We start from the raw sequence: 25,786 nt of genomic DNA on the forward strand, positions 1-25,786 counted from the left end.
CTATTATTAGAGTCCCTTTTGGAAAGTGTAGCACATATTACAGCCCAGGGAATTGGATTCAAGATTAGGAGAAGTACCTGTTAGGCATGTTCCAGGTGATATCACTGAAAGGCCTTTATACAGAAATACAGCCTCGATGCTGAGTCCACATCCTCTTTGTTTTTCAAATTCTACAATGTTGGCAGTTCTTCTAGTACTGTTTTGCTTTAGCACTTATACTTGAGCTGCACATTTGGAGATCAGCATGTTTTCAGAAAAAATAATGATATGCATTTAACAGAGAGCTCTTACTTGGCTGCGCTTGTCTCCAGAGTGTAGGTCTTGTTGTCCCAGTCATCAGGATCTGGGGCATACACCTTCCCCAGTGCTGCATTTGCCATCCTTCCTGTTCAAGGTAAACACACACACACATGCACACATTGATTCAGTCTGGACTGAATCTGCTGATGCCGACACTTATCTTGTCGTCCCTCTCTTCTCCTTATCTTGCATTCTTGTGTTCTTTTCTACTTATTATGCTCATAACTGTGGAGCCCCACTGCTGGAATGAATAGGCTCTCAGTGCTCCACTTCAGAGAGCGTGGAGCTTAAGGAAGCACGGATATCTCTGTATGGATTATGTTATTATCGACCTGCAGTGCCAGAGTACTGCAGCTGGGTAAACAATGGCAGCCTGGATGAGTCACAGTGTTCCTGTTTTCCACAATTACCCAAACTGCCATGTAGTGTGCGATCATAACACTAACAAGCCAACATATCTAACCAACTTACCTGGATGAGGGGAAAAAAAACTACAAAAAAGAAGAATGATGATTCTTATCATAATGTGGTGCTCAAATGAGCTTTCGGCATAGGGTTGGCAAGGGAGGGATGTGCTGAGGGCTTGAGAAAGGATTTGACAACGATATTACCATAACAAAACACTGCTGGAATTTAAAAGGAAGAGTGCAATTATGAATTCCAGACTACGCCGAGCAGGTGTGGGAATGAAAACTTTACCCTTCAGCTGTAGCCTCGGTTTCTCTCTCTTCATTCAAATATCTGCCTGCAGTGAAAAGCTCTGTAGCGAAAGCAAGGGGCAAAGAAAAATGAAATGAGGGGAAGCCAATAACTCACCCTTTCGGGTATGCACATAGACATCTTTCTCTCCTGGCTGATGGGCGTTATCATTCTGGTCGCCAATGGTAATAGTAAGTGTGTTCGTGGCTGTCATTGGTGGATCGCCGCTGTCAATCATAATCACCGGCAAGTGGAACTCGCTCTGCCTCTCCCTGTCGAATCTCCGCAGGGCGGTGAGCGTGGCAGAGCCGTTCCCGTGATCCTGCAGGTGGAAGTGGATGGAGTAAAGCGAGGGCAGGGAGAGGGAGAACGGCGGCCCGTGGTCTGAGGAGTCTCTGTCCACCACGTGAAGCAGAGTGGAGCTCCGGTTGAGCCAGACCACTTGAGGTGCTGGGCTGTTCTCCCACAGCACAGGAGTGTAGGCTGTCTCCAGCTCCGGCCCGTTGTCATTCACGTCTAGCAGCGGCAAGTGGACCGTGACACTGCCGGTCAGTGCCGGGGTACCCCGATCCGTCGCCATGACAACCACCTCATAACCCGCCACTGTCTCCCTATCCAGCGGCCTGGCGACTGTGACCACACCGGCTCGGCTGACTGTAAAATGTCCATACGGGTCAGAATGAGGGAAAATGCTGTACAAAATGTCCCCGTTCAGTCCGGAGTCGGAGTCCCTGGCCACGACCTGAATGATGCTGGTTCCTACAGGGACGTCCTCGGGCAAAGGGGAGAGCAGGTGGGAGCTCGGGGTGAAGACAGGAGCATTGTCGTTCACATCCTCCACTAGAACCTGACAGTGGATGAGGCTGGAGAAGTCTGAGTCCTCCACCTTGATGGTGAGGTTGAACCGCTGCTCCACCGGCTTCTCAAAGTCCAGCTTTTTCTTCAGTCTCAGCGTGCCCGTCTGCTCCAGTCTGTGGCTGACCACGTAGAACCGCTGCTCTATGTCTCCTGCCACCACACTGAAGGCCAGCTGGCCGTACGTGCCGGCGTCAGGGTCCACAGCGCTCAACTCCAGGATAGGAGCATCTTCAATAGTGCTCTCAGGCACACGAGCTCCACACCGGTCCTCTCTAAACTTGGGCACATGGTCGTTGATGTCGGTTATGGCGACGGTGGCAGTAGCTGTACCGACCATACCCCCGCCGTCCCGGGCCTCCACTACCAGCCGGTGGCTGTCAGCAAACTCTCGGTCCAGACCCTCTGCTGCCACAGATACAGTGCCGGTGCTGGAGTCAATCGTGAAAAGGTCTGCGTTGTTTCCCCTGCGCACATTCTCTGTAATCCGGTATGTGAGGATTGCGTTCTGGCCCACGGCTGCGTCGTCAAGGTCTACTGCTGTCATCTCCACAACAAATGTTCCAGGAGGAGAGTTCTCCGCAACGCTACTGTGGCAATTATCAGGCGCACACGTGAAGGCGGGGGCATTGTCATTGATGTCCCACACGTTGATAATAACATCTGTAAAGCCGGTAAGTCCTTCGCCCTCTTCGTCCGTTGCCATGACAACAAAGCGCCAGACAGCACGCTCCTCTCGGTCCACGGTGCGCTGGGCATACATCTCCCCCGTGATGTCGTTGATCATGAAGTGTGAATCGGCCCCCTGGCCATGAATGGAATACCGGATGGCGCCCTGGTCCGCATCTTTGTCTGGGTCAGTAGCTGTCACCTGCGGAGATAAAGACAACTTCTGAAGAAAATGGATACTCATTCATCCAGTCAAACCCAAATTACAGCTTTCTCTTATCTCTTTTCAGCCGTCACCCAGGTCTTATTGGCTTTTTTAGACAGCCAATTTAAGTGTTTGCACTTATTCCTAACCACCTAAATTAAAACAATGAGCTCTGATCAGGCATGTGTCTTGCAACTGGCCTCAGAGTGGGTCTGACACAAGATCCCTCACTACTGTCTCTCTAACTTAATGGAATGATAATTCTACAATTTGAAAAAACCACAATAGTGTATAAACACGGTAGATACACTGAAATAACAATCAATTGTAAGCAGTACTCAGCTGCCACTTACAGCTACACTTTGAGAAGCTGTCAAGATAAATACAGATCTATTGAATGAAGAAATTAATGAACAAAAAACTGCAGCGTAAAACCTCTTAGCAGTAATCATCTCAGCCGCTCACCTGTAGTACAAACACAGGTGACCCATCAAGCTCCTCGGTGATCGATCCATAATACTCATTCATGGAGAACACGGGCGCCTCGTCGTTCTTGTTAACCACAGTGACCACCACGGCCGCATAGTCTTCCCACTTCCCGTCGGAGGCGAGGACGAGTAGCTTGTATCTCTTCTGCTGCTCATAGTCCAGTGGTTGCGCAATGAAGATCGTCCCCACCTCTGGCTCGATGTCAAAAACGCCACCTTTGTTGCCCGATGTAATCTGGTAGCGTAGCTTTGCATTGGCTCCTGTGGCAGGAATTACAAAATGCATGACTGGGAATGTGAAATCACTGCCACTGCATTCTGCAAATAAGGTAACTGAAATCTGAAGCTGAAACATAAGTGGAGCAACATTTTAAGATGGCAATAGACTTTACAGTAGGTAGCTGCTGAATAATTCAGTATTGTCCCTTTTATTTTACAGCGGGAGCACTATCATTCTAGCAATAACAGAACTGCGTAACCACAAGAGTATTACACCTCATTTCCTCCAAGACCTGAGCATTAGTAGGTTTTCATGTATCCCTTTCTTGTTTTGATTACTTAATTAAATGGTAACGCTGTACCTCGTCTCCTTGGCTTTAATCAGATACTAATTAAAAAAAGTAAAAGGGAGCATGAGAGTAAAAAAGCACCGTACTGTAATGCACTTTGATAGGGCCCTCTTGGGAATGATTTTGAGGCCCGAGAAAGGGTGGTGGGGGGGATTTAGTTTAGTAAAGAGGAAGTCAATATCTGAATTTATCTACTGTGTCTCCATGGAGACCATCCAGTCTACCGGTTTAACATTGGAATAGATAAGATAATCTCCTGGAATGAACAGTTTTCCTTTTCAATCATCATGTTGGTTTAAAAGTAGCTAAAATCCCATGTAAATACACTAATCTGTACTATTAACACAACCCCAGCTGACAAAGTGCTCCCTGCCTCCCACAGGGATCTGGCAGGCTTACAAGCAGTCAAGCCTAGGGTGTTGGTTTTTTTAAACAAGACAGATTGAGTGTAGCCGCTCAGACGCAAGTGCAACATTATTGCAACTTTAATGTTGGGGGTTGGTGTTATTCCACAGCTATTCATCATTAGTGCTGCAGCCCAGTCTAAGCTGCGCCCCCGCTCGCCATAAATACTTGATTAACGGACCTAAACATGCCTGATAAAGGGATCTTAGGCGACTGCTGTACGGAGGATGAGCAACTGCTTTATTGGTTAAATCCCGCCCACCTACTGTGTGGGAGCGTGTCACTCTTTTTGGAACATATGTGCAACAGTGAATTATCAAGCACTCAAATGACGACTGCTAAATCTAGAACACGGCACGATTTCATCAGAGCTCAGGCCCAATTGGGAAAGATTGCCCAAAGGGTCACTTTCTGCTACAAATGCAGGCCATTTTGCACAAAGGTGCATATTTGGCACACAAAAATGACTGACAGACTGACAAAATACTTACTGCTTACTGTTATTTCAAGAGAAAGGAAGAAATAAAAAAAGTGCAAATTATAAACTTCTTTGAGGATTCTAGGTGTTACACAAAAACTTGTATATATGTTCTGGTTGGCTGGCTTCTTTAACCTTTATTTCTAGCAAATGGCACCGGTGAAATCTCCCTGGGACCTCCTCAGTCTGCTGCCTCATCAAGCATACCTTCATCCTCGTCATTAGCACTAACGGTGACAACAGCCAGGCCCACATCGGCATTCTCGTTGACACCGACTTCATACAGTCGCTGAGCAAAGACGGGTTTGTTGTCGTTCACGTCGCTGATGAAAACCCTCACATACGCTGTGTCTGCAAGAATGACAGAATGGCAGAAGATTAAGCGGCACAGCACACACACACACACACACACACACACACACACACACACACACACGCACACACACACACACACACACTTTGCCAAACACAGTATGTGTGTATTTTCCCTCCATCTGTTTATTGATTCTACAATTTATTGTCACTGTTTAGTGGGGAAGAAGCACTTAACCGAACGCAAAGTGCCTCATTGACACGGAAATCTGAAAAAACATTACTCATAAATATGTGCTGTAAATTACATTGATTATTCATCTTGTCAAGAGTATATCGTCTTATTGGGGTAGCTGTTTTAAACAGAAAGAATTACAGTAATGGGGCTAAACCTGTTCAACAAGCTGCTTTTTTGCACAGTAGATAAAGAACCTCTCTACTGGGAAGGTTAAATATTTATAAGATGACAAGTGTTTGTGTCTTATCGGTGCCCTCCTCATTACGCTGTTTATTTCTTTAGTTAGAAAGAGTAAATTATCTGCTAAAACTATATACATGGGTGACATGTTAATTTGGAGCTGCTGCAGTGAGAGATGATGGTGGAGGCCGGCTCTATTTTCTCGGCCTATTTTTGCATTTCCCTCCTCCTCTTGGTGTAGCTGACGCAGCGAGACAGGTAATGTTTGCAGAGGAGATGAGCCCTTCTGGAGGTGGGATCTTCGTAGCCCAAGACACAGCTCAGGCTCATTGCAGATGCTAAGCAGCCCTTGCAACTCTGAAGAGAAGGCTTTACTGCTTCAAAACATCACCCTTTACCCCTATTACCTCCTTCGCAAACATTTGCAAAAGATCCACTTCTGAATAAAAACGCATTATTACGTCACTCTAAATACAGGCTTCATAACAAAATCTCACAAAGAGAACATGGTAAACAAACACACTGGTAACATTTTGAACAATGAAAATTCAAAAACGGGATTAAAAAAAAAAGGAGTTGTTACAAAAAACAGTGCAAAGACAACTTTATTATTTAACTCGATTATCTAGCTATGTCCACATGGAAGAGAGAAGGGCAGTGGACCAAATCAAATTAGGATTCACTTTTCAAAGTCAATCCCAAAGTGTAAATGAATGAATCGTGCCAATGCAGTCTGTTTAAAACACAGTGCACAGAGGATGCAAGACTAATAACTTCATTTTCAGGACAAGAACAACGTTGCTTTTTATGAACATGGGACATTGCAAAAGGCAAAGTTAACTCTGCCAACTCACATAGTGTCTAGAATGTAAATGCAATGAAAAATAACTTGTTGTATTTGTACTGCTTAGTTAGTTGATTGATAACACCCTCATGTCTGTAAGGTAAATATGAAGCTACAGCCAAAAGGCTAGCTAGTGCTAAGTAGGATAGGAGCAAAGCTAATGCTTAGCTATGTGTGTTACAGGTTTTTGTACGGATTAGACAAACAAAACTTTGCCGAACATGTTAATTAGTGAGCTTTAGAGGTGCTTGTGGGACGATTTTGTTACCTTTGAACGCAGCCAGGCTCGCTGTTTCCCCATGTTTTATGTGTCTGTGCTAAGCTAAGCTAACTGTATGGATATGTGTGTAAATCTTCTCCCAGTGAGTTTACTTCCCAACATTTTAACCTATTCCTCACACAATGCTAGATGAAAAAGTCTGACCATCATTAAAATCCTCATAATTTCCAACCTGAGTTGGGCTGTTTGTTCTTGCCAGGTCGCGCCGATTCTTCGCCATCTTCTGATTGAACTTCCAGCAAATAGGAGCTACGGGCCTCACGATCAAACACAGCTTCTGTGTAGATGATGCCAAGTTTTGGGTCTATGCGGAACAGATGGTGGTCACCACTGCTGTCAGTCAGAAGAGAGTAAGTGATCTGTGGAGCGCAGGAAATTGAAAACATTAAGCCACAGTATTCTTTCAAGCAATAACCTGCAGAAGTAGCAGCAATTAAAGGTTTTGTAGCTGTAAATGTCAAGAGGTCTCTATCATATTCCCAGAGACTGTCTTCTTATTACAGACAAAATTTGATCGATACTCTGTATCCCACCTATATTGTCACACAGGTCAGTCACTTAACTGTGATGGCACAGTATCCAATACCACCTTGACTGTGGAATAAAAGCTTCCGCACTGAAGGGATTAAGGTTTGATGTTACTCCTTCTAGCATAACAGGGATGTTTCCCTAAAGAAAAGTAGTCTATAGGTGGTTGAACGTCTCTTCATTGTTTTACACCCGCACAGCATGAAGACAAATAATAGATAACCACAAACCTCTCCATTAAGACCCAGGTCTTTGTCATGGGCAGACACTTGGAGAACCAACGTCCCTATCTGGGCTCCTTCTGTTACTGAGGACTCGTAGATGGAGGATGTGAAGAATGGCACATTGTCATTGACATCTGGGAAGAGAGATTTGGTAGCAAATTGATAATGTGTTAATTTCCGCATCGTAATTAGGGAATAAACGATCTGGCATTCAAACCTGTAGTCCCTGTAACTGCACCCATTAAAGATTCAAAGGTTTGATTTTCTAAAGAAAAAAACATGAGAGCAACACTGTTTTTTGAAGCGGCTGACTACTGACTACTTCACCTGCAGATGAACTCAACATTATGCTTAACAGCTTAAAGATAATCAAATGATGCTTTCTCTATTTTATGTCAAACCTCAGACAAAGAAATCATGTTTGTGTTTGACATATATTGCAAGAAAAGAATGAACAAAGCCTTCTATGAATACATTTATTTAAATACAGCAGTTTAGTTTAGACTCATCCTGTTATTATATCTGTATCATTACCTTTTCAAACCCTAGGGTGTCATAGGGTTTGACATTTTGACAATTCATTTAATAAACCAGCAGGTAATTACCTCTCGCTACACTAAATGATACGCTACATAAATATAATAAAACTTACCTGTAACATTGACATAAACTGTAGTGAAAGCTGCAAGAGGCACCGCGGCCACGTTCTGCGCCCGAACCCGAAGAGAGAAGACCTGTGTGGTCTCGTAGTCCAGCGGCTCGGACACCAGAATGGACGCAGAGCTGTCCTCGCGGTTGGGTGAGAGGTAGAAACGAACTGGCATATTGGTTTCGGGGACCATGCCATCCTCCAGGTTATAGGTCACCCTCGGATCACCCAGCTGAGAGGTCGCCTTGATTGTCTGAATAGGATGAGGAGTTAAATCATGATTTTGCCTGGCTGAAAGCCTGGATTCAGTTAGTTTGAGTTTAGGGAAGAGAGATGCAAAAAAAAAAAAAAAAGAAGCAGAAAACAACCCTGAGCTGAGCAAATGGTCAAAAAGCGTGTGGTCCACTCCTTCAGAGAATCTGTTTCCCAGTGTAAACCCATGTGGCTGACTGACTAAACCCGTAGGATGTCATACGTGAACATTCACGCCCCGATCAACTGTCTTGCTTTAAAGGATTAGTTCAACATTTTGGGGAAATAAGCTTATTTGCTTTCTTGCCGACAGTAAGATGAGAAGATAATTACCACTCCATGAAATGCCAGGACACAGTCAGCTTAGCTTATGTTCACGCTCATGTCTCTGTGGCTCAGAAGAGCTAAAGCAGGGAGGCGATCAGCTTAGTTTAGCTTAGCATAAAGACTGGAAACAGTCTGGCATAACAAATAAGACACACAACGTGTTAATTTGTGAGTTCTAGAGCTGCTGGTAACCATATTTTAGTTTTGACGGAGCCGGACTAGCTGTTTTTCGCTGCTTCCAGTCTTTATGCTGAGTTATTCTAACTGGCTATACTCCATACTGAGCTATAGCTCCATAATTACAGTCCAGACATGATAGGTCAGACCTCATTTGTGGTTTGTAGTATTTAAGAAGCATCGTTTATGTCCAATATTGATTACAACTATTGTGATAATTGATTATCTGAGTAAGAAACGAAGTAGGATGAGAGTCAAACCTTTTTGTCTGAGCCTATAATAACTTCTTATCTCGAGGTGAAAGGGATTTGTTCGCTCTCCAGATTGACAGCTTTTTTATTCCTCAAATCAAATGAGACATTTTGAATGAATTTAATAAGCCTGGAGTCATGAAACTTGCTTAGCACAGGCAATCCAATGTCAGCTTTCTCACAAAGCATCAAACTAAGACACGTTTTCAGATTTTGCGGCGCACTGACAAGCTTTCAAAGGTGTATTTCGAGCACAATGAGAACAGTGTCTGAATAACACTCAGCCTGTGCACTAATCCAGGGGGGTAAGCAAACAAGCACTCAGCTGGTTCAATTACAGCTACTCAAAAATGGCAAAGATCAAGAGACCAGCTCAACGGCACAGCTGCTAATATAAACAGCATACCTTTGATCAAAGTCACACGTACCACTATCGGCGTGTCCCTGGCGGCGTTTTCAGGGATGACGACACTGTAGCTCTCCTTCTCCCACTGCGGAGGCTGGTTCTTCACGTTGGTGATGGTGACCGCCAGCTCCACAGAAGTGTTTCGTTCCCCCCCATCGGCCGCTATGATGTCCCGTGTGATATAGGTTCTCTGCAAAGGTTGAGTCAAAAGTAGCCTCATAATATTTTGAGCTGAAACAATTAGCTGATTTAAACATAGTCATTTGACAGAAAATGTATGGGAAACTACTTGATGAACTATCAAATGAGCCGCAGCTCTAATTCCAGTAAAACTAATAAAACTGACTGATCCTGCTCAACTGCATGCTCGTCTCCTATGCCAACACATTAGATGTGGAAAATATAGTGATGCATCTTGAAATTAAGTAACAAAATCCACATATAGCTCTTAAACCATCTTGCTGTAATTAGAGTAGCATGGCTGTGTCTCCAGTCTGGTCTGCAGCAGTGGGTTGTGGGAAACTGGCCGGTGACAATAACCACTAACGGTGCAGAACGTGGTGTTTAAATAGACCTCGGCGTAATGTGAATAAGTGTGTAGCTGACGCTCAGAGTGATCAGTTCATGATCAGCTGGTGGAGAGTAATGACTTCAAGCTCCTGCCTGCACGTTGCATTAAATCATTTAATTAGGTGAAGAACAACAGAGGCAGCAGTGTGAGGCCTACAAAATGTATTAAGCTAAAATTCAGGTAGCATAAAAGCTTTTCTATTTTTCTAATTGTGTTATAATTGAACCACTCGGAAATAAGGGAGTACGTTTGACTGAGGAACTGTATTTCAGCACAGTGGACACTGCAGGGAAAGCTACACATTTCCTTAAGAGGTCATTAGAGTGTTTTATTCTGTTCATCTAAATTAGACAATGGGTAACATCAACATTACACTCAGACCAGCGTGAAGACAAAAAATACTCTAAAGATCCACTAAAGGGCCTCTTTTTGCCCACACAAGGACATTTTATTCCAAACACTCACAGTAAAAGATAATACAAGTCATGTACACCACTTTGTTAATGAAAAATTGCTCGTATAAGAATTCAGTTGTTAAGATGTAACGTTTCAGCCAACAGCAACATTATTCTATCAATGCAAATCGTGGCCTAGCCACTCTATTATTTTGCGGCAGATAAAAAGAAATCTCTCTTTACTATAGAAATTGCATTATCTATTTCTGGGACAATCCAATTACTATTTGTGAACAAGTACAACTCTTTTCCAGAGCTTGAAACCAGAGAACAAATATTGCTTTCTGTGATGTCCAATGTGGACCAGCAGCTGCTGCGTTCACAACAAATGAATGCCTACCTTACTTTGTGGGAACATCCAACCAAGGTTTACAATTTAATTTGCAGTAACAGTGTCAGATCCAGAAGATATCCAGGGTACAGTCACAGCAACCTCTTCCATCTTCTCCACTTCATTGTCTGTGGAGATGCACTGTATAGTATGGAGAGGCTGGCTCTGGCTGTACTGTCTTAGGACATAATCACTGTAGTTCAATACCCTGGCTCCTTCATATTCCACTGAAGTGGATTGGGAACTGCGCTGCCCACTTTACTCTGAAGAGTGGTGTGAAATATGGCCGTAATACTTATTCTCTGTAATCAGAAACTGTGATGACCAAATCAAAAGAGAACAATGTATCAGACCAGCTGAGACATTTAACATTCAATGAAGTGCTTTTACAATCTAAGTTACAGTGAAAAAGATTGCGGGATGATTCACACAGCTTCTGAAACCACTTTTAAATACGCAACAGCTTTGTTCAGCGAGGGTTTGGGATTAACACATTTAATTTTGCATGAAGTCAGCGGCAAGATTTCCAGAGACTTCTAGCACTACTGCACTAAAAAGCATGTTGAATAAAAAATGGCTGACGCTCCATAGTGCTTTTGCAAGTTTCTAGCCAAAAAACAACTCTTACATTTGAATAAGAGTGAAAGAGAAAAACAGGAAGAAGAGCGCTGATAGGCTAGAAAGCATCAAAGTCTACAACACACCTATCAAAAATGTAAAAAAAAACTGTGTTACATCCCTGACACGGTAACACTTGCACTACATCAATTAGTGGAAAAACATAAACCAGTAAAGGACAACTTGCCAATCTTCATAGCTAGTTTTCATGTATATCAATATCACTAAAATAATTCACACTTTAAAAACAGCTGTGGAGGTCATCCTGCGTTTTAAGTTTAAATCACATGCACAATCTTCTAGCCTTCAAATTGTTCCAGTTAATTGCCTCAAAATACATGACTCGACTCAAGCTGCTGCAGGCTGTCAGTCTCCTTATCAAAGCCTCAGATGATAAACTGAAATTAAAAGGCCTTGAATCTCTCATATCAAAGTCAGAGTATTTAAGATGGACATAGAGTCTTGGTTTGCAATAATTAGCTTCTTAAAAACCTGTGCCATACACTTAAAATCAGCATCTCTTTATTTTTTGGGACAGCTACTGCTACGAGTTTGAGGATTTACATGCACTTTTATAGGATATTTTAATAACACTAGTAGGGAAATAGACACAACTGGCCATAAAATATAACCACAGGAATCCCAAGCTATTAAAACCTATTTACAATAATTTGTGACTTGAATGAGTCTCACTCCATCCTCTTTCTCGGTGCTCTTTCCACGTGCGTCACTTCTGGGAGTACACATACCCCATATTGGGAGTAGCAGACAGAGGCACTTAGATGTGGCTTATTCATTAACGTTGTTGACACAGACCCTCAGGCCGCCATGTGATACAGACTGTGAGTGTGTGTGTCTGTGTGTGTGTGTGTGTGTGTGTGTGTGTGTGTGTGTGTGTCTGTGTGTGTGTGTGTCTGTGTGTGTGTGTGTGTGTGTGTGTGTGTGTGTGTGTCTGTGTGTGTGTGTACTGGCTGACAGAGAGCCTACTGATAATTGCTGACTGACCTGTGATATAGGCTGGTTAACGTAGACCCATCCAGTGACAGGGTTGACCCGCAGGTACTCAGGCGGCTCCAGGGACATGGAGTAAGTGATAGCTGCATTAGTTCCAAAGTCATCATCGTGAGCTGCCACGCGAAGGAAACTGGTACCGACCAAAGTGTCTTCTCTCAGAAAGTCTGCAGGGGATAGAAATAATGTATGTGCACAAGAGTAGAAACGTACAAGGCTGTTGGCATAGTTTGCTAAAGGTCAAGCAGGAGGCCAGTTGGTTACATAGTCGGAACATGGTTATTATGTAAAACTAATTTAGGTTATTACCAAGGTTGGTTTTTTGTGTACTTTCACACAGAGATATAATTAATTATGCAGGAGAATGAATGGTATTTCATTTCCCCCTCAAAATAATACCCAATGTGAAGGCTTGTTTACTGCATCCACACTCACAAAAACATCCTCAATTAAATCAGATGACTCAATTAAAATAAAAAAGGTGAACACAAGGCCAGTACCACTCATCCTCCAACTCTAACAATACACATTGTATGTATTAAAGTCGTACCAGCATGTATGTTGTTTTTATTACTTACACTCATAGCGCAAATTCTCAAACTTGGGGCTGTTATCATTCTCGTCCAGTATTTGGACAGTGAGCTGACAGATGCCGATGAGCGGCTCCTCTGCCCAATCAGTGGCCGTTACTGTAATTGAATACTCTCTCTGCCGCTCCCTGTCGAACCGTCTGGCTGTCGCAATCACCCCTGTGAATACAGAACAAAACCCCCGCCGAACACACACAAACACACACACACACACATGAATGCATTTCAATTCATCCAGCCATTGAAAAATTCTCTAGTTCACCCATAAAGGGATACATCCATCCATCAATATATAAATGTAACCATCCACACTTAAATCAAGAAAACAAGTAAACAATTGCACATTTCTCTAAGTAAGTCAAGCATCCCTTTCGAGTGCAGTGACTTTGTTATGAAATCTTGAGATGAGGATAAAAGAACAGAAGCCTTAAGCCCACACCCTAATAACCCTAACCCCTAATCCTATTTATTGTTTGAGTTGTGTTTAGAGGTTGTACATGGGGATTATATATTATTGTAGCCCTGATTTTTATGTTTCATTTGATACCTAACATGTTTTTCATTTTATTTATTTTTTTTGGGGGGGGGGATTTGTACCATGATTTTTTCTTGATTTTTCTGATAAAAGGGTCCCCTGATCTGGGGACCCTAGGGCTCAACAGGTTTAAAGAAGTGACATCATAATATGTTGACTCCACATGTTAGGACTGCTTTCCTTCATTATGTGGTGAGTCATTTTCATAACACCAAGTTTGACCAGAATAAATGGATTGGTGATTGGCAGACAGGTTTTGGCATTTGACTCATTCTTGTGAAAAACAACTTGAATTATAGGAACATTTCCTTGAACGTTGAATTAGAGATGTCAATTACCATCATTACGTGCAGCACTGCTACCTAGAGAGAACTCAGTGCTCTAATTGAGACCTGTTTTAGCCCAGACAATCCGTGACCGCTCTACCTGTCTCTGGATGAATTCTGAAGGCAGGCATGGTGCTGTCTCGGTGCATTAAGCCATATTTGACTTTTCCATTTGCTCCCTCATCTGCATCCACCGCATGCACTTGCAACACAAAAGTCCCCGATGGCTGGTTCTCCAGCACTGAAGCCCGCTCACGATATCGCTGGCACTGAGATAGAGAGAGGGAGGGGGACAGAAGAAAGGAGAGACACACGAATACATGAAGCAATACTCATATATGAGATATGATACATAAATAAGAAAAAACAGATCAAAGAAAATAAACCAATTAAGTAGAAGGTCACTACACACACACACACACAGGGAGGTACAGTGCATCAAAAACAATATGAAAGTTATAGATACAATAGCCCACATCTAAGGAAATAGAAACACTTGAGCTGATTTCTTTTGAAGAGCCAGCAGTGAACAGCTTTGTCTAAACCAGGAATTCAATCCATTCCCCTCATGAACATATGCCCCAGATAAAGAGCGGCTCTCTGGAGTCTTTCTCTTTTGAAATCATATATAAATGCGAGCTACTCTTTCAACAGAATGACCATGAAAAATGAAAAACAAAAGGCGAGGAGGAGCTTGAGTCAAACAGAGGGAGGAAGATGGATCAAAGGATGTGAGCGAGCGATATAAAGAAGAATAATGCAAGGGTTCATGGGACGTGATGGCACAGATAGTGTGGCCTGTAGGTAGCTGTTCATAATAATCACATAATATCAAACATAAGGTCATTCCAGCCCAAATGGATTCTGAGGCGTAACTTGATATTTAAAACACATCAAGTTGCCAAGACTCCAGCCAACCCGAAAGACCTCAGGAGAGTTTGTCTTCTGCCGAAGTTCAAGTCATTCCTAATTAAGGAGAAAGTTAATTAAACAGGTAAAGTATATTGTGATGATATTGCACTTTTCTTTCATAAATTAATTGAAATCCCAATGGAGCGCCTAAAGATAGAGTGGCTGTGCAGGCTAATCAGAACTCCTGGGAAAACAGAGCGGAGAGAGACGGAGGCCAGGGAAATGAGAACGCCAGGGCAGGAAAAACAAAAGCTGGAGAGTGGGATGAGGAGAGGGAGGAAGGAGTGATAGACGGAGGAATAACTGAAGTGCACAGAGAGCTTGAGACACAGATCAGAGAAGAATGGAACAATTTTGTGAAGGCACCTTCTTTGAATTGAGGCAAAACAACGGACTGTCAGCTATTAAGAAGGCTTCAGGTTGACAACAACAACAACAGAAACAATGAGAAAAACAATGCATTCAAGGAATTGTTCGATATTTTGGTAAATAATGCTTATTTGGTCACCTTTAGACAGAGCCATGCTAGCTGGTTCATATTTCCAGTCGTTATAGTAAACAAAAATCTTATCATCTAACTCAGCAAAAGAGCAAATAAGTGTATTTCTCAAAACAAAACATACCCTTAAAACTAACTAATAATTAATTAAAGGGAAATTCTGCTCTCTTTTCCACCTCGTGTTGACTTTGCACGAACCACCTGAGTTGATGATTTCTGAGAAAAAGACCCAGGTTGGAAAGTTTCCCTTTAAAAAGTATTTTTAAAAGATCCTCACCTCCTCAAATACAGGTTTGTTGTTGTTGACATCGTCAACTCCAACGATGACTCGTGCGGTGGAGACGAGAGGGTGCAGGCCGCCTGATGCATTGTCATCTGTGGCCGTTACATTCAGGATGTACTCCAGGCCTTGAAGCTTGGGCAGGGGAGTGGAGCGGAGACGAATCAACCCTACAAAGACCACAGGCCCATTAAATTACACATTATAAAACATGGTCCGTCCTTACACTTTAAGCACAACCATTCCATTAGTCATTAAGCAGGATGCTATTGCCACTGTGGCCTTGCACGGTGAGGAATGTGCTATCAATATAAACACAGCAGAAAGAGAATACTGCATGTTGTTGTTGCACAAATCGAGGGGCGAGATAGCGACTGGTGGAGAAATTCACATCAGAAGTCCACAGAAAGGTAAAAATCTGATAGGCAGACTAAATCCAAAAACCCAATTTCACAGTGGTGATTTTGTCACATTGCTAATCTAATAATTGCATGCTCTCCCCTAAAGATGCCCATCCAGCTCACGCACTTGAGCAAAAACATAAAGTAGTAAGTGACTCGGGTTAGAAGTTAACCAGACTCAGCAGATGCCTATTAGCTGTTACTCTCTGTCTGTCTTTCATGTAACAGTCAAGATAAAAGTTGGGATAAAAGGATGCAGCATCTGAGTCAACATCTTTCTCGTCAACAGTAATACAAAAACATCAGAGGTTGCAGGACGAACAAGCAGCCTGTGATGTGGGGGGAACTCATTGAAGTGAGAGCATCGGGAGATTTTTTATTCTCTCGCTGCGTTTCTATTCATGTCTTTCAGTGCTCTTGATTAAAGACACCACAGCGTGCTGATACACACAGATGCGAGTGCCTGGCTTTCCTCTCTCCCAATTTACTTGTGACCCTGGCTGGCCACCGAGCAGAGAAGGGTCCTAGCTCCTAATGACAATGCGTGACGTTGACAGCACTGCACCACTACATTAAAATGAGTGAAGTGTGGGATGTACACGGTAATTCTCCCGGCTTAAATGTCAACCTTGTTTACAAATTGCGACACGAGCTCTAGCAGCTATTCAATGAGCCAACACTCTTCACATATACAGTAAGTGGGAAGGAGTATAGTGTTTTTTTCCTGCACCCAAAGGATATGAGCCTTAGCGTTTTCTTGCCCTGACGATACACAGAAAGGGTGGAGAGGAATATAAAAAGATGACACAAAAGAAAGAGGAGCTGACAGAGCGCAGCTGGAAGATTGTGAGCTATGATAGAGCAGTTGTTGTGAAATTGAATTGAAAGGGTTGGGTGACAAATGTCACAGTGATTGCCACTGGTTTCGGATCAAAGGGTAAATAAAAAAGATAAACTGTGCAGTCACCAATGGTAGAAAGCTCAGAAACATTCCTCTGCGTATAGGCAAAAGATTTTTTTTTTTACAGTTTCTATTCATAGTTTATATTTATGTTTCCAATCATAGCAGGAACGACACTCGTATTGAAATTACAGCTTTTAATATCAACTTCCAATATCTTTCCACATTGACTTTGAAAGTAGAGGGCGTTCATTTCCCACCACTGTAGCAGGAACGTAATAGAGGAAATGGAATGTGTGATTTGACGGAAAGCCTGTCAATTAGAACGAGAGCTGCAAATGTGAAGCCTCGTTGGAAAAATTAAGAAGTATCACCTTTCTGGCTGTCAATGACAAAGTTTCCTTCCTCATTTCCTGCTGTTATGGAGTAGATTATACCATCGCCATCTGGGTCTTTGGCTAGAACGGTCGCGACGAGGGTGTTGGGCCCCGCGTCCTCGGATACAAACGTTCGATATCTGCAAAGTGGAACTCAAGCTTTACAAAGGGCAAGGAATTGAGAGTACACACATGAAAGTCAATGATAGAAACACACACAGAGAGGAGATACAAGTCATTCACACAGTCCATAGCATCAGCAGGCTGATTAGACGTATGGTTGTGGCTTTTGCTTGTCACTGTGATTTAACCTATCCTTTTAGCTGGCCAGACTAGAGACAAATGATGATGTCTACTGGGATGGTGAAGTCATTGGACAAATGGGGCTTCCACATACCCAGCCCACTGTGAGCCATTTGATCCAGTGCCTTTTAAAATGTCAACCGTGATTTGCTTGCTCTGTGGAGCTGGCCAGCGAGATGCCCAGCGTGACACAGGAGACGGATCTACCACTGTGGTACAAAGCACGATGGGGTGGAGATGAACTGTGTGACTTGGGAGGACGTGGAGATGAGAAGAGATGGAAAACAGAGCAGAGGGGAGAGAGGGACAGGTGACAAGAAAGACGGCTGGCACTGAAATGACAGGTAAAGTAATCTGTGGGAGTGAGAGGGAAAGGAGATGAGCGTGAGGAACGAGGTAGTCCGATAGACGTAGAGGAGTTGGATACACTGTAAGAGGGGGCGGTGTTCTCACAGGGTTTGAGTTGATTGGTCAGCAGAACTCATCTCCTGTGAGATTTTGTGCTGTATCCTCTTCTAATGTGTGTGTGTGAGTGTGTTGGGGTGGGTGTTGGTGTCTGTAGTGAGAAGTCAGAGGTGATTGATGGTTTACAGAAGAACGCTGATGGGTGATTCATCTCCGCCAGCCGCGGCAGTCTCCGTGGCAACATGAGTGACCTGTAATCTGTCACCCGGCTCAGAGGCCACCTCTCCGCAGTTCTCTGGGATGAGACATATATACTCCCTTGGCTTTTCTTCCTGAAGCATCTCCTTTCATCTCACTGAACTGGGAAGTTGTACTCAGACGGAGGAAGCCCGCCTGCATGTTGGGCTATTTGCATTTTCACAGGCTCTCTGTCTGTCTGTCGCTCTCTTTTAGCCTCTCTATAATTCATTCAGATGGCAACTCAGAGGTCATCCCAGGAAACATTGCCCCGTCCACTCACGTGTCCTATGTATCTCAACAAGCCTGTATCTCAATAAGTCTGACTCAAAGTACATTTCATAAACACCACAGTATCCGTCAGTCCACCTCTACATGTCGGTCTGTTGCTGTTTTTGTCCACTCTGTTCCTCTTCTGCCCTCACAGTGCTTATCTACATCTCAGCATGCCACAGTATGACGGAGCGTCCAACACACCCTAGCTGGCAAAATGCCTGCATTTCTAACTATCTGTCTGATGGTCTGGCAAGAGAATTTGTCTGACTGCCGACAGGCTTCTCTGTTTATCTGCATATCTGACTGGCTGTCTCCTGTCTACTCGCTGTGCATGTTTTGGTATTCTCTTCTCGCTCGCCCTGCAACCATGTTTGAGTGTTTTTCCTCCTCATTTTTATGTTTGTCTGCTTACATCTGCACCTCCTGGCCCACCTGTTTGGCTCTGTGTCTAGCCACCCAGCGAGACTGACACCTGACAATGCAACAAGAGGCGAGTAACAGAGGTACGCAACAGTCTTCTGTGAAGGTCATTGAAACATGACTGACAGGACAAGCGGCTTACTCTTTCGGGGGAATAAATACAGTGGAACCTCAGTGACAGTTACTGCCCACCCACTCACACAGCTTTGCCAAGAAGGCGGTCGAGGACACACTGGATTGCATCCGAATGTCAGTTTACTGCGTACGTCTGAAGGAGGCCAAAAATAAACCCCAGCGAACGTCGTTTGAATGCTCGATTTTACGAGAGTACTAAACAAGAGACAGTTTCAGCAAACCCCCAGAACATGCTATGAAAGTAACAATGTCACACTGTGTTTGTGGTTAATGTGTGAGAATTGAGTAACAGCTTGTTTTGATGCCAGATGGCTGTGATAAACACACCAAATCAAATATATTGAACTTTGTCTTACTGGTGATGCTTTTACTACTACAGCAAGTTGGCCACCATTCATAGCATGACTCGTAGTATGATATATTAGGAAAGCAGGTCTGTGATGTCTAATGTAACCTTTTATATATCTGTGGTGCAACTAAATGTCTGCTCAAAGAGCAAAGCTTTGATGTTATGAGCAGTGATCAGCTGGTGGATCAGAGATAAAGCAGTGCCAGCAGCGGGAAAATGATTTAAACGTGTCATCTTGGTTAAAAACTCTGATCTTTGCAGCTGAACTTTGGCCAAATTGTTGCTGTTAGGTTTTGGGCCACAGTAACAAAGCATACAGCGTAACAAGTAAACCATTGCTTTTTGTGTATGAAAGGTGCCACGAAAATAAACTTTTTGTGTTATCTGAATCAACATTCCGAGGGACCCATACACTGTATACTATTTATAATAGCTTATCGATCCTCTCATAGCATCTTTGTCCTGGCCTCACACTTTTTTATTCCAAAATATATTCCTCCAGATGCTACATTCTGAGCCCTAAGTAAGTTTGTTGTTGTCTGGCAAAAAGGCAAAATAAACTGCAAACAACTATGGCCAAAATGTAAAGGACAAATGACGGATGGAATTCCATAAGTGGTAAAGCTCCTCACACAGGCTGGGAGAACTCAGGGGCCTCATCGTTGATGTTGGCCATCCTCACACGGACCGTGGCAGTGCCAGAGTGAGGCTCTTCTCCGCTGTCCATCGCCATCACCACAAATTCATACAGATGGTTCGGTCTCTCATAGTCAAGCCGGCCAGCAGGGAAAACAGTCCCATGGGGTGAAATGCTGAAGTCCGGGCTCAAGGTGTAATAGGTGAGCTCAGCGTTTAACCCCGAGTCACAGTCCGTGGCCAACACTGGCGGGAGAGAAGACATCACACAAGGACCATCAGTTTACAGTTAATTGAAATGAGCTGCAGAGATGACATCAGCTAATGACTATGTTGACATCTCTGTAGATCATTATCTTTTTGCAAAACATTTAATAAATCATAAGCTCTAACAGCTACAATTACGAGCACACAAACAGCACTGTGCCCCTTCGACCATTTCCAAAAATGAGTTTAAAAACAGCAAAAGAACCCAATTAAATGAACCAGATGTTTGGAAATTATTATGTTCTGAGGTAATTACACAGAAATACTATAAATGTGTTTGTAATGCATGATGGGACTGCAGCCACATACCCTGTCACCCTTGGTTGCAGTGCAAATACAAATTTGGTGAATTTTACTTAAAGTCAATTTTATTCACAGCCTCTCCAGAGTTTGGCTCACAGCGCTTGCATGTTGGATATTCTTTTGATGTGTTTATTTCCTCCGTGTCAAGCATCAGCACCATCAGCCCATGCATCAATTTATGATACACTCTTTGTATAGTGGTTATAATGTGACAGGCTCATTAAATGTTAAAGAATTAAAGTAGTAAATTTCCCTTAAACCTCACTGTCACAGGTGCTTTTAAATCAAGATTATTTATATATTCTCCTCCTCAGTGGGTAAAGTGGAAGTGATAGCCTCATTGTATTCATCTGTGTCTCTGCCCGAAAGAATGCAAGCTGATGGGCTAGTGGGGGATTTCACTTCCTTTGCGCCTCAAAACTTTGACATCTCATTAGTTAGCGTGCAGTCCAGCAGATTGCGAAATTAACTTGTTTTTATTTTTTCAGGTTTTTTGCCACCTTGATCTGAGTTGTTTGGGGCCTTCTGGGCTTCCGTCCGTCAGTTCAGGCGCTTTTATTGAGATATAAACTTACACATTTTCATGATGTATTAAACAGTCAATGTGTAACAAAATGATCTAACTTTCCCGTAGGTAGCTATTTTAGAAGTCAGGGAGTCTTTACTCACTCTACCTTTGATCTCTCCTCGGCGGAGTTCTTCCTGTTTTATTTTTTGTTGATGCATTGGTTTTTATTGGGTACCATTTTCTCCTTCCGCTGGCTGTGCATCGCTAACAATTTATATTGCTCCAGGCTGTGTATTCGAAAGATTTAAGATTAAATTAGTTCCATTTTTCTCACAGAGAATTCGCTAGAAACAATTGCCCATCTAAAGAGTCTCACACATCACCTGAGGTAGTCCATGAGCGACTGAAGTCCCACAGGTGCAGAAACATTTGACAGGAACTAAAAAGTCAAACAGGTCGAATCCTGAACAATTTGGCATTTCTTTACTTTTTCTGAACTTTGGGTATTTTTGCCTTGAGCCCCTAATGTGTTAATGTGTGAGTAAAGCAAAAGAGAATGTAAAAAAATAAAAAAATCCTGTTGAGGTCCTTGTTCATTTAAGGCTGTAGCTTAATATTGCAAAGGGATCTTAAAGGTACAGTATCCTAAAACAGAAATCCTCAGGAGTGCAATCAGAAGTGGAATTTTTTCAAACAGCAAACAAGAAAAAGGTTAAAGTCACAGTGGCAAAACATATTTGTTAGAAACATAAGTTACATTATAAGGAATATTATGAAACTGAAACTGAATCTGATGAAGGTTATAGTCAGAATGTTTCTTCATTGGTGTGTTTTTTTTACAAAACATTTCTGCTCAAGTTAAGCAGTGGCAATGGCAAGACATTCGCCTTCAGCCTCATAATTGATAATTATAAGGTAGCCTCATGCAGTAACAGATAAATTGACATGCCATCATTCATACAGCACATAATTAATCAAAACAAATGTATGCTGTCTTTGTAGCAGCTAGTTTAGCTCAGTATTACTGAGCCTATTTGAGCACAGATCTGAAAGATATATTAGTTTCCTTCAGTATAGAAAAATGGAAACATTATGGGTCAATAAGCTGAAACAATGACTCAAGGTCTGAAATGCAGCGTTAGCTTTCTCACAGAATAAATCTGTTGTTTTCCTGCAGAAAAAAATAGTTTTTGGATAGTTTCTTCCTCCACTTCAAAAGAAACAGATGGATGTGAAATATGGGGTCAGAGGAGTCTCACCCTGCAGCAGGGATGTTGCTGTGGTTACAGTCTCAGGGACTCCATCCACACTGTAGATGGATTGGAGGAACTCCGGGACACAATCATTCTCATCCGTTATCAACACCTGAACCTGATTAGTGCCAGTGTGATGGGATAAGAGGAGAGGGGAGGAGAGGAATAGAGAGGAGAAGACCGGGACAGGAAAGGAGCAAAAACAGACAAAATCAGAGTAGAAGAATACAAAATTAGCTTTTTTTAATAACCCTCACATCCAAGAGACAACCATAAGAAATTATCTGAGAAGGAGGCTGACCGCAAAGCTTAATCTGAATTGCATTTTATAGTTTCTCAAGTTGCCAGTTCAACACATGCTTTATCTTCCACTTCATGATTTTTCTGAGTCAAAAATAGAAATGTTCTGAGCATGTGTGCTTTCTCCGACAAAGGCCCTCAGCCGAATAGCCCGCCCCCCCCTAACAAGCTCCCCGTCACCACTATGTGTAAAGTGTGAAGTGACAGCTGAGTAATAGTCCTGAAATAGCTGGGATAGGTTTTCCCAGTCTCCATCTCCTCCCCTACAGCATGCAGCTGAACCAAGGGAGAGTTCGCCTGCCGAATCTGTGGTATGAAGTGAGTGCCTGACATGATAATTGGGGAACAAAATCTTTGAATTAATAATTCAAATGATCCTGAATTCATGAATAGTTTATCTAGAAATATTCGTTTGCGAATGAGGTTTTCGGATTATTATATTACTTATGCCAAGTGCCTCAGAGTGTGTGCTGTAACTTCCACAGTTCATCTCCAGATCATGAACAAGCACTTTGTGACACAAAGATCAAAAGGGTGAAACAAAATGTAGAAAAAAATCACTTGGGCCTTTGGTTGACTTGTTAACATTTCAAAACCATTCAGCCATGCCATTACTGTAGACACAAACTCTGCTGCTTCTCTTCTGTGGTTATCGCCAAGTAGTGTGAAGTCAATAGGTCAGAGCTGAGATCAGATCATTGCCGTGAAGGCAGACTTGTCAGCCGCATAACATTTAGGTATAAACGCAGGGCTCTCAAGTGTCACGCATTGAGCGTGACTGTCACGCATTTCGGTCTTAAGTCACGCCCTCTCGCCACAGATCGTATTTCTCACGCTGAAAAAAAACTCTAGGCTATTTAATGTGCCGGAGCGCACAAACATGACCTGGTCGCGCTGCCCTCACCATGGAGGAATTAAGCGCGTCTCCCCCGAATCCCCTGGAGTTCTGCCGCGAGGTGCCACTCATCAGCCAATCAAAAAAAAGAAATGGGCTACACGAATAGCCAATCAGAAAAACGTATCTGTTGTATCTGGGTGAAATGTAATCCAGCAACCAATGAAAATAAAGCTAATAATAATATGGGGGGGAGGGAGGCTGGTCTGTGGTTATACGGAATGGGCCGGGGGGGGGGGGATATGTCACTCTTACCTGTCTTACAAAACTTGAGAGCCCTGTAAACGGGTCTGTCTGAGAGCTTTGTGAAAGTCCAGTGGGAGAGCACAACGCAGCAAATCTCAGCAACAAAGCATATTTTTCATTTCAGCATATTTTAGCAGTTAGAGTAAATGCTTGTGCGACAGATGCAATAACAAAACATCACAGTAGACCACAGCTTTGGGCTTAGTTGACCTGAGCGCATGAACTCGTACGTGACTCGTGCTTGCTTCCTGTATCATTCTCTAATAGACTAACCTCTGTGGCAGTGCTGAGGCTGCCGGGCTCTTCGCTAGCTCGCACCATCAGCAGATAGCGCCGCTGATCACTCTCATAGTCGAGCGTCCTGGTTAGACTGATCTCCCCCGTCTCCTGTCTGATGCTGAAAAGACTACTGGGATTGATCAGCAGGCTGTAGCTGATTGGCTGCTGCTGGAAGGAAATGGCAAACACCACCACAAAGCTGCAGAACACAGAACAAAGTATTGAAAAAAGGAAAGGAGAAACAGTCTTTATTATTTGATTTCAGTTGCACACATGTTGGCATTAAAATCTAAATCCTCTTTTCTGACATCAGCACTGCGCTGTAATGAAAATCAATTACTGTACGGCCCATTGACTATGTGCTATAAACACAGTCAATCAGTACTTGTCAGTTCTGTGTAATAACGTCATACTATTATGCAGATATCAATGTTTGTTTTTACGGTTTAGAGGGTTTGCGTTCCGCTAATGGTGTGAGATGATGATATGTCAATTCATACTTGAGTGTGACCAAATGAATATTCATCAGCATGAATCTTAACAGGTATTGTTTGAAAATCAACCCCTAAGACAAGAGTGTGTCTTTCCGCATGTCTGCATTAGGTATTATAGGACTTGTTTTTGCAGAGACATTTATGCATGCATTTTCAATTTCAATTGTCAAAAATGAAGGTTAATAGAAAGTGATGCACATTTAAAACTATCCTTTTGTGAGTGAATTAGTATGCTTTCATGCATGCATCCATGATTGCGTTCAGCAATACAATACAATACATTGTTTTATATTCCGCAGCCTTATTGTGTTCTTCAGTATCAGGCAATTATACCTATTGAGGAAACAATAAAGAATCCGACAAAGAGTGTTTGGTGATAACCACAAGGGAATAGACCACATTTGAATAAAAGCCGCAGCATAACTGCAAAAAGATATCACATTACTGCAATTTATATTAAAAAGGCCAAGGCCAAATTCCGTCACACAATGTTAGAAATTACATACAATTAAATATATACAGTATGTATATATATATATATATATATATATATATATATATATATATATATATATATATATATACACATTTAAAATATATACATATATATATATATATATATATATATGTATATATATATATATATATATATATAATTTGGCCTTGGCCTTGGCCTTTCTAATATAAATTGCAGTAATGGGATTTATATATATATATAAATAGCAGCGCTAATTTATCCTCCCTGTTTATGTATGTGTGAGTAAATGTTAACACATGCAGTACTCACGGCTGTCCTTCCGGCGTGTTCTCTGGTATGGAGATGGCGTAGCTCGTATTGGTGAACTGCGGCGCTCTGGCTCCTGCCACTACAGAGAGCATGGCGGGGGCACTGCGGCTGCCCAGGCCGTCAAGGGCCACGACGCTTAACAAGTACTCTCTATCCCTCTGAAGCACCAACCCTGTGGTCACCACCTGGCCTGTTTTCTTGTCCACTGCAAAGCAGCCGTCACCACCTACGGGGAAATATAATGACTTTATTTTCAAGTGCTGGATCCAAACCAATCCAATACTGCTGGCTTTGAATACTAACAGGAATACCCAGATGACCATTTTAAATAGGTGATTATTTCTTGCTGGGTTTGCTGAGTTAAGGCTCACGACACATAAAGAGTTGTTGTTTTTATTCGTATGGTGTGATTCATGTTCAAATTGCAGTTGTAATGTACTACTTCTATGCAATTAATCTATGTATCAAATTATTTTTTAAAGTGTGGACATATAAACAAAGAATCTAACTCACACAGTACCTTTAAATAAAGGCAAGGTAACACAAGGCT

General features: G+C 42.6%; 1 protein-coding gene across 1 annotated transcript in view; it reads right to left on the reverse strand.

Annotated features, from left to right (window-relative positions):
• LOC306741512 (neural-cadherin-like) overlaps window positions 1-25,786 on the reverse strand; it is a gene marked incomplete at both ends in the record, with an annotated part of 78,597 nt that overhangs the window by 24,009 nt on the left and 28,802 nt on the right. Inside the window, 17 exons of the mRNA XM_079223811.1 lie at window positions 292-385; window positions 1,117-2,725; window positions 3,194-3,477; window positions 4,876-5,019; window positions 6,695-6,881; window positions 7,281-7,408; window positions 7,927-8,176; window positions 9,359-9,526; window positions 12,317-12,489; window positions 12,901-13,071; window positions 13,874-14,042; window positions 15,462-15,634; window positions 17,141-17,283; window positions 19,901-20,150; window positions 22,242-22,353; window positions 23,950-24,154; window positions 25,237-25,462. Coding sequence (XP_079079937.1) covers window positions 292-385; window positions 1,117-2,725; window positions 3,194-3,477; window positions 4,876-5,019; window positions 6,695-6,881; window positions 7,281-7,408; window positions 7,927-8,176; window positions 9,359-9,526; window positions 12,317-12,489; window positions 12,901-13,071; window positions 13,874-14,042; window positions 15,462-15,634; window positions 17,141-17,283; window positions 19,901-20,150; window positions 22,242-22,353; window positions 23,950-24,154; window positions 25,237-25,462 — 4,486 coding nt within the window. The remainder of the gene's footprint in view (window positions 1-291; window positions 386-1,116; window positions 2,726-3,193; window positions 3,478-4,875; window positions 5,020-6,694; window positions 6,882-7,280; window positions 7,409-7,926; window positions 8,177-9,358; window positions 9,527-12,316; window positions 12,490-12,900; window positions 13,072-13,873; window positions 14,043-15,461; window positions 15,635-17,140; window positions 17,284-19,900; window positions 20,151-22,241; window positions 22,354-23,949; window positions 24,155-25,236; window positions 25,463-25,786) is intronic.

The sequence above is a fragment of the Taurulus bubalis genome (genome assembly GCF_910589615.1).
Source record: "Taurulus bubalis genome assembly, chromosome: 9".
NCBI classification, from domain to species: domain Eukaryota; kingdom Metazoa; phylum Chordata; class Actinopteri; order Perciformes; family Cottidae; genus Taurulus; species Taurulus bubalis.